Source organism: Atractosteus spatula, chromosome 25, assembly GCF_055471065.1.
Source record: "Atractosteus spatula isolate fAtrSpa1 chromosome 25, fAtrSpa1.hap1, whole genome shotgun sequence".
NCBI lineage: Eukaryota > Metazoa > Chordata > Actinopteri > Semionotiformes > Lepisosteidae > Atractosteus > Atractosteus spatula.
The window spans coordinates 3,024,620-3,038,087 of record NC_142730.1 but is presented as its reverse complement, the minus strand read 5'-3'; the positions used below and the strand labels follow the sequence as shown (position 1 = coordinate 3,038,087).

The window sequence follows — 13,468 nt, the reverse complement described above, 5'->3', positions numbered from 1 at the left end:
CAGAAAGATGAGGCTGATGTAACTCAAATCTTCCACCTGTGCTGTGGCAGGTGGGCAAGGAAAAGGGAGAGACGATACTGCGAACAGAGAAGAAAGACTCACATTTGATGTCCAGAGCAACAATTCTCTCGTAGACAAGGGTAGTGTTGGGGTAACGAGCCCTGCACCCCAACATCTTGCCATTGTGGACATGGGAGGCTGTGAAGCTGACTGAGGCTACCATTATGGCTGTGTTGCTCTCTTCCAGGTAGTCGGTAGAGAACTTTGGGCTGGGGAGCAGCTCAGTGTTGAACCAAGAGATTTCAGGGGTCATATCGGGACAGTTGTCTGGAACATAGCAAGTGACCTCCAGGTCCTGATTGCTCATTATCTCCTCAGGAGTGGCGATGAGGGGCTGATCTACAGGAGGGATATATAGATAGATACAGAAAAGTGATATCTTTTCATTCATTTCAAAGCTCTCTGTGTTGTAAGTGACTGAACCCTAAACTTTAAACAGAAAAACAATATGCAATTTCCCAAACAGCTTTTGAGAAACAGATCTTTACTGTTTTGCATCAAAACGCAGTCATAAGTGACTTTGAAACAAATTGAATGTCCACCCACCTTCTATAAAAAAATCAACACTTTTCAATGCCTTTCATTCCACTAAAATAATTTTAATAAATGATTTGTTAAAAATGTCTTAATTGTTCAAAATCTGAAAAATTCTGTAGTAAACACTTAGGCTTGTATGTGAATCCCTGTGACCACTACTGTAATTCATATATATTCTGTCTAACCATACTGTGTTACAGTGCATCTTCATAACAAGGAATTTTGGGGTTTGGAGAGCCCTTTTCAAGGAACCTATGTGAATTTTACAGATAAGGTTACAGACAAGCTCATGCTGAAATCTATACTCATGAGCAACAGCAATTCTTTACATTATAAACTAAAAAAGCATTAAAAAGAATTAGTTTTCAGAACAGACCCACAGATACCAATTGCACTTTGGGCCAAAGGGGTCTCTTTGTTTATTGAAGACACCCTGTACAGTCGGTGATAACTGCTCAAGTTCCCTAGATCCTTGATTGCAAATCTCTGCTCAGCATGACAAGAGGACAGACCGAGTGAATGGATTGGCCCTTACCCAGAACTTTGACCTCAGAGAAATCAGGGTAGGTGAAGACGTTGGATCCTCCCAGGTCCGCCCGGAAGTAATATCTCCCAGAGTGTTCCATGCCGATGTTGTTGATCTGTAGGGTGCAGTTCCTCTGGTGCAGGTCCCCCAGCAGCTTGGTACGACCCTTGTAGCTCTCATGAATGATGTTGGTCCGAGATTTGTACACCACGGGTGGGTAGAACTGGGGGTAGGGTGACCCAAAATACCAGATGCCGTGGGTGCCTCCATATGGCCGTACCCCGGAAGGGTACATGAAGGTGCAAGGGATGACCACGCAGGAGTTGGTCATGGTAGAAATGTCCCTTGGCATCCACACATTCCACTGTGCCCAGGCCCCTGGAATACCCACAGAAGTGTTGCTATTTGTAACCATTTTGGTTTGTTTAGCTTATTTGGCTGACACTTTAACCCAATGTAACTTGATAAAGGAGGTTTTGGTAATATATGACAAAACTAGATTTGCTGGACAAATATGAACAAATCAAAAATGCACAAGTATACATCAATACTATCTACCTGGCTCACGAACACCCTACCCCTCCAGGTACCATAGTCCAGAGTCCTAATAGATACTTCACACTGTTGTCTCAAAGGCACTGAGAAGGAAAGACTGCTCAGACTGTCAAACATTACCAGGCAAACAAATCAACAAAAGAAGATGTTGCACTATATCATTTAGACATCACAAGACTGAGCCTAGGTCATGGTACCACCACAGTACCACCACAGGTAGGGTTAAAATCAGTTAGCCAAGTTCCTGTCAGTTCCCTGGAAAACAGCACCATGTGCCTATAGGTTCTCTGTGATATTAGAGTCTTTCCACCAACTGACATTGAATTTCGTGATCCAAAGTGTGTCAGGAGATTAATGGCTCAATGAGCAAGCAGGTCAGAGGAATTTTGAAAATGCTGTTGTTTCCATCTTTTACTAAAACAAGCCATTGTGTAAAGGAAACAGAGCATTCAAGGGTATGTACTATGCTAGAACATCACTTTAAGAAAACTGAATGCAATATGACTATAATTTTGTGCTCAGCTACTCAAGGCATTGCATTGTCTCAGCACAGTACACATATTAACTGTGAAATATTTACATTTCATCACAGTGTATCGCTTTGTATGTGATACGTAGTGGTCCTCATCACTGGTCAACATAGGTTTCTATACAAAATGAGATTTGTATTTGGTAAATGATAATAGAACCCTGTACTCAAAAATGAGTTTTTAGGACTGCCCTCATTCAGGTGTGTGAGCTGAAGTCTTAACCAATTGGACTTAATAAGAAAGCAAAATACTGACGCAGTGTGGGCGTGTCTGATATGGAGCCACACCCACTGAGGGTGTGCCTGACACACTGCCACTAACACGTGTATCTGCGCTTCATCATTTGATGACTTGTTAAGGGCTTAGAAATATGGATGCAAATTCTTAATCTGCAACATTTAGGCACAGAAAAGGCTCAAATTATCTGATCAATTATGTGCATCAATTAATACCAGAAATCAAAGACCTAGGTGGAAAGAAGCAGCTGACCTACTGTAGCAATCACTCAAGATTGGAGCTGAAAGTCAGTGATATATACAACACTGATGCACAAATTAGAAAAAAAACTGAAAATAGTTTTTGTTTAACTTGGAAAAGTGGAAATTTCAAATCTCCAGATTTGTTTTTGCGAGCAATAGTGATTTCACAATAAAGACTATTTATTTAGCAAAAGAAGTTAAATATGATAGAAATAAATATAATTAGCCTGGAGCTGTGTTGTACTGGTCTACATTGCATTGTACCGGTGAGAGTATTATATTATTCAGAGGACAATATGTAGTTCTGCACTTGAAGTTACTGTAACAATGGGCATACCTTTAATGACTAGCAAGACAGGCAATAAGAACTCCAAGCACCACATGTTTCTTCCTGTTCACTGGACCATAGACTTCTGAAAGTAAAGAAAACACTGAAGGAGATGACAGTAAAATGGTTTCAATGTCACCTTTGAAGACATCAGTACTGAACATCAAATGAATAGAGTAAAAAATCAGAATTAAGACAAGATAAGATTTATTGGTATAAACTTGGTAAGGCTTACTTTGGACATTATATCATTTCATGTGTATCATATTTTAATTCCTTCTATTTATGAATAAAAAATATCAAGTACAGCTAATAATCATTCCTTACATTATAGATTGGACTTAAACCTGAGGTTCCTGAGGTGTCAGAATAAAGTGCTAGTGTAAGTTGTTCCTCTCCACTTGACTTCAGCGGCGGTGTCAATTCTTGTTTGCGACACCAGGGGGCGACGTAGTCCAGATCAACTCAGCCCTCCAGCTTTCTGCTGCGTTAAAACAAATGACACAAATTTCAATGGCACAGAATAATCTAAGCAGACCACCTGGCATTCCTGGATCACACTTACATGAGTATAGTATATATGAGGCAGCAAGCTCAAAGACAACCAATAGCTCCTAAAAACAGTCATATTTACTACACAAATCAAATTTGGTCACTTTATTGATCTGTGTTACACCAGCCTAAGTCTATGTTTGTATGAAAGAACTAATCCATTCTAAAAGGTTTGCTTGAAGGTTAATTAATCAATGAACTCATTAATACATTGCCATTGGTAGACAGAGAGGTTAGATGATTTCTGTAACATTCAACTCTATCATGAAGACAACATACTGTATTTTATTTAAAAAGCTTGCAATCCCTTATATTGAGAGTATAGCTTGTACTTTGACACAGATACTACCTCATATATGAAGAACTGCAACGAAACACTGAAAACAGTAGATTGTTCACACTTTGGACAACTTATTTTTAAGATAGAACTATACAAGAAAAGTAACAAAGAATGAACAGCTACATTTAGTTGTTTGTTTTCTAGTAGCTAATAGTTCTCATACGTACAGTATGCTTCTGGAAAGATCCAACAGAACTTGTTCCAGATCCTACCTCCTTTTGAGGATTGTTTATTGTCCAAGCTAGGTGCATAGCCTTTACGTTTGTATTGGCGCACCCCTGTCCTTGTTTTATTCTTGATGCTGAATTAGTCTAATCGATCAACTTTGTCACAAAATATGGTTTACTATTTGGTGTGTGTCTATCAGGGCTCCACGGAATCACCTGGATTAAAGACCAAAGAAATTAGGTTTGTTACACATTGGCGTGTCATGTCTTTTTAGACCATGATTTAATCTAGTACCTCTTCTTTGATCTCTTTACACAGCTGCAGGTGTGAAGAACTGGAGAAGACTCCACAGCTGAAATGTGGTTCTTTTCCTTACCTTTCAACATGGAATGAACCTTCACCTGTTCTTGGAATTTGCCCATCCCAGTACTAATCAGACTCCATCTTGCTTAGATCAATTGACTTCTAGCTACAAGATAATATTGTTGCTTATTTATATTCTAATGAGAATTTTAAGAATATTATTCGTATTAGCATTGCGTGCAAGGCATCATAATGATCTGCAGTGTGAAATAATGGTTATGAATCTGGAATTCTGAGGATCAGGGGTTCACATGGCAGCTAGGACCCCGCTTTTGTGCCATTGAGCAAGGTTACTGTACTTCATTCAGATTTCTACAGCAAATGTTTTGCTCCTAATGAGCTTAAGCCCTACACTGACATTGCAAATGAGGATTTGTTCTGATTACGTAATAGATTGTATAGAATCCATCTTCGCCCATGGTGTAAGAAAGTGTGGAAATACATCCGCACAAATGAAGAATGGTGCCTTTCCAGTACAGTTATGACGACAGCCTGATTCTGTTCTGTATCTGCAGCTTGACACGTGAAGACATTACCCTGTCCTTGAGAAACCCAGCTAGGAATACAAGTGATTATATCAGACATCCTGCTATTGAAAACCTATAACTTTCCACAAAGGGTAGGTAAAGGAGTTTGAAAGAGAGTATTGCCAGCTTTAACAGGTGTGCAGAAAACAGTTCAACAGTAGCCTTCTGAAGAGAAACTTTAGGCTGATCACAGACTTGTTCATCCCTTAGCACTGATCTTTATCTAACTGCACCAACGGCACTTGTTGCTATTTTAGGGTGTCAGCGACGGGGTCTCTTGTAAAGTGGGCTAGAAGCCATGCCCTCTTGTCACTGCAGGGCGACACTGCGAAGGCACGTGGTTAATGCTGAGGTTTTCTTTTAATCAAAGCTTTCGGAAAGTGCGTCGGCTTCACCGAGGCGGGCGAGCAGCGGCGCGGAGCTGGTGAAGGGGATGATCTAACGAGAGACTGTGCTTTGCTTAAGATGCCGTAGCAGTTAAGGCAGGTGTACTGCCAGCCCTCTCTAGAAGCAAATGGAAAATTAAGCAAAGGCTCCGCTTCATACCCAGGCTCTGTTTAAGGGGAAAATAATCATTCTGTGTCAAAGGAATGCCTCTTCTTCAGCACAAAAGCTTATTTTTGGAGGGCATGCTTGATGTGTAGTTCTTTCCATATCTGGTATAAGACTAAATAAGGACTTCTTGACTCCCTGTCTACTCGTTTGTCATCACTCTGAGCTCTTTGTTGTCTAATTTAGATGTTTATTGAACAATTAATGATTATTTTATTATTTTCCGCTCGCCGGTTGCTGATGTACATAGTGTTGGTAGATCAGAAGGTGGCATTCTTCCCTGTGAATCAGAATATACTAATTAATTAAACGGCCCTGTACTGGGTGAAACGGTTAGAAAATGGATGGAATATTAAAATAGCTAAACTATTTTAGAGATCTCATGAACTTACATTTTTTAGCCATCTTTAAAAAAGTTCTGTTTGAATTATGGCAGCTAAAAATAATGCCAGACATCTCATTTGGCAAATATTTTAAGAGTCTCAGTTGGAACATATCCTACAGATGCTTGTCTGAGGACCAGGAGTAATTATCCCTGCTTCACCAGTGAAGATTTTAATATGATTTCTTACAGGTGCATTTCTACGTTGGTCTTCACATTGTGTGTAGCCCTTGCTTCCATTTTTCAGGGTCTAAGGTATAATACTGCTCAGCACCTTTTCTTTGGCCTTGCTTGCTTTGTCTATATGAGTGAGGCCCAGTACCCAATTTCTTCAAGGCCAGTTCCTCAGATTTTTCAGTAAGCAAGATGTCTTCTCCAGAGTACAAATGGCTCTTGTCGTTTCACAGAAGTGTGTAACTTTCACCTACTGTGCTGCTTGCTGTGGTTTTTGGAAACTGTGCACATTTAGAAATAAGTCACCATTACACTCAGTAACTCAATATTTTGCAGAAGACCATGGCATAGAGACGCAGCAATGAAATCCTTCCAGAACGAAAGCCAACTGACCTTTAACAGATCTAAACAATACAGAGCAGCTAATCAAGCAAGCGATAACACTGAGTGAACTGGGGCAGAAATGTCACATCCCGGGACGATCAAGGTATTATTAGTGCTTGTAAAAGACAGCGATCTTTTCTGCACTCTTGAAACTCATCTATTCCTCCTGAACGTTCTCCTACCTCCCGGCTTCTCTGTAGAGCTCCACAAAGAAGAAAGCAGATGAAATGTGCTGCAACATTTAATGGATAAATGGCAAACTGGATAAATTCATCAATTTGGAAAATGTAAGCAAATGCTCTGATTCAGGAGAGGGCAATGTTGTCAGCTTGTCCAAAAACTACATACAGTAACACACTGCTTTCCAGATGCTGACTCTACCCACAACCCTTTGTGCTGTGAAGGCTATTGTCCCCTGAAGCTTTTCAAACACAAGACACAATTTACAGTACAAGATGTCTTTGATGTTTTCTGCTACTTTTCTTACAATGTATAAGCTCCTTTTTCTATTCCCCAGGACAATGACCTTATACAAAATAAAATCTTCTTTATAAATGTTATAGAAGACGATTAACGAAACTCTTCCTTAAATAAGCCCATGGCAACTACACAAGCATGAGGGTCTGAAAAACCTCCTTTCTTCTGCAACATTCCTGGTCTCTCCTTTCCTTTTTTCACTGTCAGAAACCAAACTGAGTTGCAAATCACGCTCTAGAACACATAGCTTTGAAGATCGCCCCACGTTAATGCAAGCAGAAACCAGTGGAGACTGAATTTAAGAAGATGGATAAACTAAGGAAATCTAAATAGTAAAAAATGAAACAACTGTGTTCGTTTCAGAGCAGAAACAATAGCAAAAAATAAAAAAGACGGCATCTTTTCAAGATGAGAACTGAATTGCAAAAGCAAGGCAAAAGTGGAACAAGCAACCCAATTAATGGCTCAGATCTTTAAAAATACAAGGGGATATTACATTTTTTCTCTTTATCTCAGATAAAACAAAAGTCAGTTTGTTTAAACACGGGCAGTGATTAATTAGCAGACTTGGACACTCTGGTCACAGCATGTGGGCAGAGAATTGACTGTTTGGCAAATTGCGATTTCTGAGCTGTGGGCTGCATCACTGCCACAGAGCTCCAGGTCACATAGACAAAGCCTCACACAAACTGGAGTGGGATGAGGCTCATTTCCAAGGCTAATTAAAGTAAAGGAAGATTCTTTCTGTCCCATCTGAGCAGCTGGAAGTCCTTTTTACACCCAACAGAAACCAAACCAATTGAAGGAAAACCACACTGTATTTAAGAGTGTGTAGGACAGAATAATCCAAACTATTATTAATAATTTCATTTGAAAAAAATAAAGGAAACTGTTTCCAAATAGTGTGGGAGCACATTTTCAAGTTCCACAAATTTGTGAAATCCATCCATCCATTTTCAAATCGCATCTTCCAATTTAGGGTTGTGGGGGGAGGGGGAACAGGAGCCTATCCCAGCAAGCAATGGGCACAAGGCAGGGTTACACCCAGTCCATCGCTGGGCCCACACTGACACATCACATACAGTCACAGCAGGGTCAATTTTCCAGGAACCAATTAACCTACCAGTATATCTTTGGACTGTGGGAGGAAACCGGAGCACCCAGAGGAAACCTCCACAAACTCATACAAACTCCACATAGGTAACACTCGCATCCAGAATTGAAGGCAGGGTAGCAATGCTAAACACTGCACCACTGTGCCCCCCCTCCTCTTAATATCTTTATCCTTTATTTATATAGCCCCATTTATATAGCATTTAGGTTTTTTTCAAAATACAATCTTAAATACATGGGTAAAAAATATTTCCTAACCTTACTGTGCAAATGTCAACATAATATTTTAGAACCTTAAAGTTTAGACCACAAGCTCTTAGCTGAATTCCCCCAAAAATTGCATTGAGAAACAGCAAGTAAACGTAAAAGTATTCCATAGTATTTCTGATATATTGTTTTAGGAAGATATGCCATTACGTGTCTTCAATCAATAGAATATCTTGCTTGAAGGATGCATCTGCCACAGTACTGAACAGTACAGTTCACTGTAAGTTGTGAAACCCTTAGTTTTGTTCTCTAAAACAAACGTGCATAGATTTTTTTGTCTTATCCAAAGTAACAAAAACCATCACTGTGCTTTGATGCAATTGTAAAGTGACAAAGTGTTGGAAAAAGACATTGTAACCTATAGCGTTCTCCTAAGAAGTTCATTTTTGGTATTTACAGAGATGATTACAATTGTTAGAGTTAGGGTGATAGATTGTCTTGAATCTTTCCTTTTCCAGTAAACAAAAATAAAACAATATCTTTAAATTGAAAGTACTGTACAAACAATATAATATATATTATAAAAGCAATTTAAAATATAATATGAATATAAAACAATTAGGATATATATTATTAATAAAGGAATGGCATCACAACAACGATGATGATGATAAACTTGCCTCAGAGATGCTTCACCTTTCTCTATCCAGTGTAAGTCCTTTTATTTCACTACAGACGTCCTCTTTGCTGAAGCCCCTTGACGGTTGAAAAGCTCCCTGCGTTACGGAGCCTGTTCTTTGTGGGAGGCTGTTAATATTCATCAACCATTTATTTTGAGGTCCCAGTCCCACACTGAACATTCCACTCGCTGGCCTCTCTTTTCCCCATTCTGCTGCTTGTGCTTTAAGGAGCTCCTCTTTATGCTCACAGGCAGAAGATTTCTGTACACATTTTGTGATGTCAGGCACTGCTGGGCTGTGTCAGAGTTCCTTGTGATTGGTAATAAAATAGCTTTTGTTCATGCTCGTTTAACAACTCGTCTAGTGGACATTGTCATACAGATTAATTCTTATTGCTTTTTTGTTATTACTGTCTTTCACATTTTAATAATTTATCTCCTTTTGGAATGGATTTGGCATGCACTTTATGTGCAAGTCATCACAACATTTTAAAAAAAAATATTGGGCACACCTCAGTATAGGCAGTACAATTTGTGCATTAAACTCTTGTAAAACACATAAAGAGAAAATCACTATAGTGTTAATAACCTGGTAATAAGTGATTAACCATGAGTAATTGCATGGTTATTAACCAAAACCATATCAATGGGTACTTAAGTCTTAAACATTCGATTTGTATCTATTTATACAAAGCATGATATGCACCCACTAAATAAAGTGTTAACGGCACCATCCTTCCATCAAGTGATTCTATCAGCCGATGTATTTATTGGTTGGCAACAGACAGGGCAAGACTGCGAATGGTTTAAAATTCAAGGGGGTGGAACTTTCAATCTTTGGCTTGGAGTTTGTAAGGATTAAAGGAAAAAGCAAGCCCACAAGCAATATACATAATTGGAATTCTTCCAAGAAGTACAATGCATACCACACCCACATAAGCAGAAGTATGTTAAGTGCTTTATCCCTGTATGTACTTACAGTATATATAACAATTATCCATTAAAGCTTTCCTATTTTGTATTAACCAATCATTTTCTTTCTATACTCTCTAACTCACAACCACCATTGGTTAATGAGCTTGACTCACTGCTGTGACACTTATTACATCACGAGGGTTGCCATTTTACCAAACGCAGTCTTCACAGAGCCTGTAAAAGAGTTATACATAGTCCAACATGTACTGGAGACAGTTTCATTGTGTAGCAGATCCTAAGGTCTAACTATAACTCCAACATTTACAGTGACTCTACACCTGGAACCTACCTGAATCTAAACCTTGGCCCTGTCCTTTAGTCCTCTTTTAACCCGAGAGTCAAGCATATCACAAAGACTATCTTTTGTGAGTATTAGTGTTAGTGTTGTACTTTTTCATCAGAATACAACTCAGTAACAGCTGCTAATATGTAATTGAATATTAAGTACTGGGATATGATAAGGACAGGCGTACCTTGCTGGTCAAATGTTTGTTGTTGGATAATGTAATTAGGCTCATAAAAGAACTGAAAATCCTATGGGCCTGTCTTGCACTTACTTCAGTGTCTGGATTTCATTATTTAAAGTCAAAATTAAACTCAAAGATCTTTCTATTTACACAATAATTAATAAGTTTATAAAGGACATTCTTCCATACTTATTGGGTGGCACTTCAACATCCAGCATCACAATAACTCAAAATATATGGCCAATGTACCCAGGGGCATCATCAGGAGAAAAAACAGAAAGACTTAGACTGGCCAAGTTCACAGACTTCATACAGTAATTGACTAAAAATATATGCCACCATCAACCAACATTTTGTAATTATTATTATTAAGATTATGAATTCCTTACACTTATATAGCACTTTTCTGGACACTCCACTCAAAGTGATTTACAGGTAATGGGGACTCCCCACCACACCACCAATGTGTAGACCCCAGCTGGATGACACAACAGCACCCAACGTGCACCAGTACGCTCACCACACACCAGGTCTCAGTGGGGAGGACAAAATAATGATGAAGCCAGTTCAGAGATGGGGATTATTAGGAGGCCACGACTGGTAAAGGCCAGGGGGAAATATGGCCAGGACACTGGGGTAATACCCCTACTTTTTTCAAGAAACGCCCTGGGATTTTCGATGACCATGGATAGTCAGGACTTCGGTTATATATCTCAGCCAAAGCATGCCACCATTTTTACAGTGTAGTGCCCCCATCACTATACTGGGGCATTGGGACCCACACAGACCACTGGGTGAGCACTCCCTACTGATACTGCTAACACCTCTTCCAGCAGCAGCCTTATCTTTCCCAGATGGTCTCATTTCCAGGTACTGGCCAGGCTCACACCTGCTGAGCTTCAGTAGGTTGCTGGTTGTGAGCTGCAAGGTGATATAGCTGCTGGCAAAAAAAATTAAAGTGCAATCCCCAATACCTATGGCCATTTGAGAAATTGACTCAATAGTGTGACTTTTAAGCGTCTTATTTCCCATAGCGATTGTGGGATTATTTGCCTTAGTTGGGAAACATCTTCCATCCCGCACACTTGGGTTTAGTATCTTTAGTATGCCCAGAATACTAGACAGCATTACTAAATGTTTAGCTTGTGACTCAGTTGCTTACTGCTATTATTTTAGAGAGCTATACAGTTAATCTTCCTTCCTGTTACGTTACACAGCACACCTTTCAGATAAAGTGCTTTTCTCTTAATGGGATATGTTTCCCTCATTTTATCTTTTCAAAAATAAAAAAAAAGTCCTTGTAGAATATTGTTATACTAAGGGCAAATCCTGTTACCATGTAATGCATTTTCGACACAAATGAAAGAAAGAAAAACTATAGTTGGATCTTTGATGCTTATTACAAGTCTAGCATAACCGAACATGACCACCAAGACTGCAGTATTACATCAAGCAAAAATCTATGGAATGTTGCAGTCTATCTGTTCTGAAGGGGAGTCTCATCACATTCTGCTGTGTTACACTGAACACTCCACTGAGCTAAAGAGGACAGATTCGAGAGGAAACAACTCTGACGCCAGCTGGCACTGTACCTAATTACACTTTGAGTGTCCTTCCTCCATCATGAGCACTAAATTCAGAAGCAATAGATTAAAAAAACACTATAGTGATATACATGAAAGACAGCTTATGTTTTTTAATATTACAGTCCTTGGTCGCTAGTGTATGTAATAAACTGTACTATAGTCCAGGAGGGATAGGTTTCTACAGCTTTTCTAGGTACTTTTGAAAAGGTAACTGATTACAACAAAACTGGGACTGAAGGTTCCCATGCCTGTTTATGCGACACAATCTTGTCTCCACAAGAATCTGTTTTTAGATAATTAAAAACTAAATTCTGCAGCAGTCTTTTTCATACTTAAATTGTCTTATTTGTCTTACAGATTTAAAAAGGAGTATGCAGCTTATCAGTAAAACTAACCAGACTTACAAGTTGTAAGTTGTAATCAGGCCACAGAATGTCATGTAGATCTAAGAACATCAGGATAGTCAGTTGTGCCATCAAGTGCATTTTACAGTAAATAAGAGTGTAGGTTGAAACCTTACTGTAATTATTTACTATTAATTATTGTAGTAAGATTACGACATGAAAAACACCTTTCTTTAACTATTACGAAGTGAAACACAATTTCTCTGTTCTCTCTGTTATTTTGCCACCTTTGTCTTGTTATATGTTCTAGTTGGATCAGTTAAAAGCAGGTAATATTGTTTACAATCATATTAAATGTTAAATTAAATTATGATCTCTATAATATATGTCATTATGGAAAATAATACAAAATATTCTATGAAATATGCTGGTATTTTGCAGTAATTATAGAATAAGTGAGTTTTAGCAAATCTCATTAAAACTTTTGGAAACTTCATTGAACTTTCCTCTTGGTTGTTGGACGCTGTCCAAAGTGAGCTGTCTGCAGGGAGTCAGGGCAGTGACTAAGAGCAGACAGAAGCTGAGTTTACCCACAACTGCCAATACGGCAGTGAATTCTCAAATGAAGGTCCTTCATCTTTTTGTTCTGTCAGTTTTCCTCCACCTCCTTTACAATTGTCACCTTGCCAGCTCAAATAACACAATATGAATAAAAAAGCCGAGAGGATTCGTTGGTTTAATTACACCATGTGAACATTTCTCAGCTTTAGGGAAAATTAAGACAGTGAATTTCCAAAAGTGGGATACCTGTTGCTGCTTTTTTATTTACCTCATCCCAGTATTAAAGTGATGTGGATGCCCCAAAATGCACACTTTCATGTTTTCATGCAACATAAAGAAAGTAAAATGACCATCTTAATACCTTCCTTTCTTTGCAAATTTCAGTCTGCCTTAAATCTCCTCTTGCTCACCAGGTGACAGGTGATGGTTTTCACCAGGTGGTTTTCAGGCTGTACAGACTTGTATCTAATTTGACTACGATTCTTAGGTACGTAGCACAGCCTAGTCTAGCAAAGCAAGGCTGAATCCCAGGAAAGTGCAGGAAAATGTGTTTATTGGAATGCAGTCTTGTGTAACCACCACAGTGATTTCACACAAGGCTA

General features: G+C 38.9%; 1 protein-coding gene across 7 annotated transcripts in view; it reads right to left on the bottom strand.

Annotated features, from left to right (window-relative positions):
* Positions 1 to 13,468, bottom strand: part of mag (myelin associated glycoprotein) — a 40,961-nt gene that overhangs the window by 12,955 nt on the left and 14,538 nt on the right. For 6 of the 7 annotated variants that reach the window (XM_088905863.1, XM_088905866.1, XM_088905868.1 and 3 more), the window contains exons 2-5: positions 3,343 to 3,499; positions 3,025 to 3,100; positions 1,133 to 1,501; positions 103 to 399 (exon numbers count right to left, since the gene is read on the bottom strand). In XM_088905863.1, the coding sequence (XP_088761989.1) occupies positions 103 to 399; positions 1,133 to 1,501; positions 3,025 to 3,070 (712 nt within the window). In that variant the 5' untranslated portion in view covers positions 3,071 to 3,100; positions 3,343 to 3,499. The remainder of the gene's footprint in view (positions 1 to 102; positions 400 to 1,132; positions 1,502 to 3,024; positions 3,101 to 3,342; positions 3,500 to 13,468) is intronic. The other variant, XM_088905865.1, reaches the window with a different exon arrangement.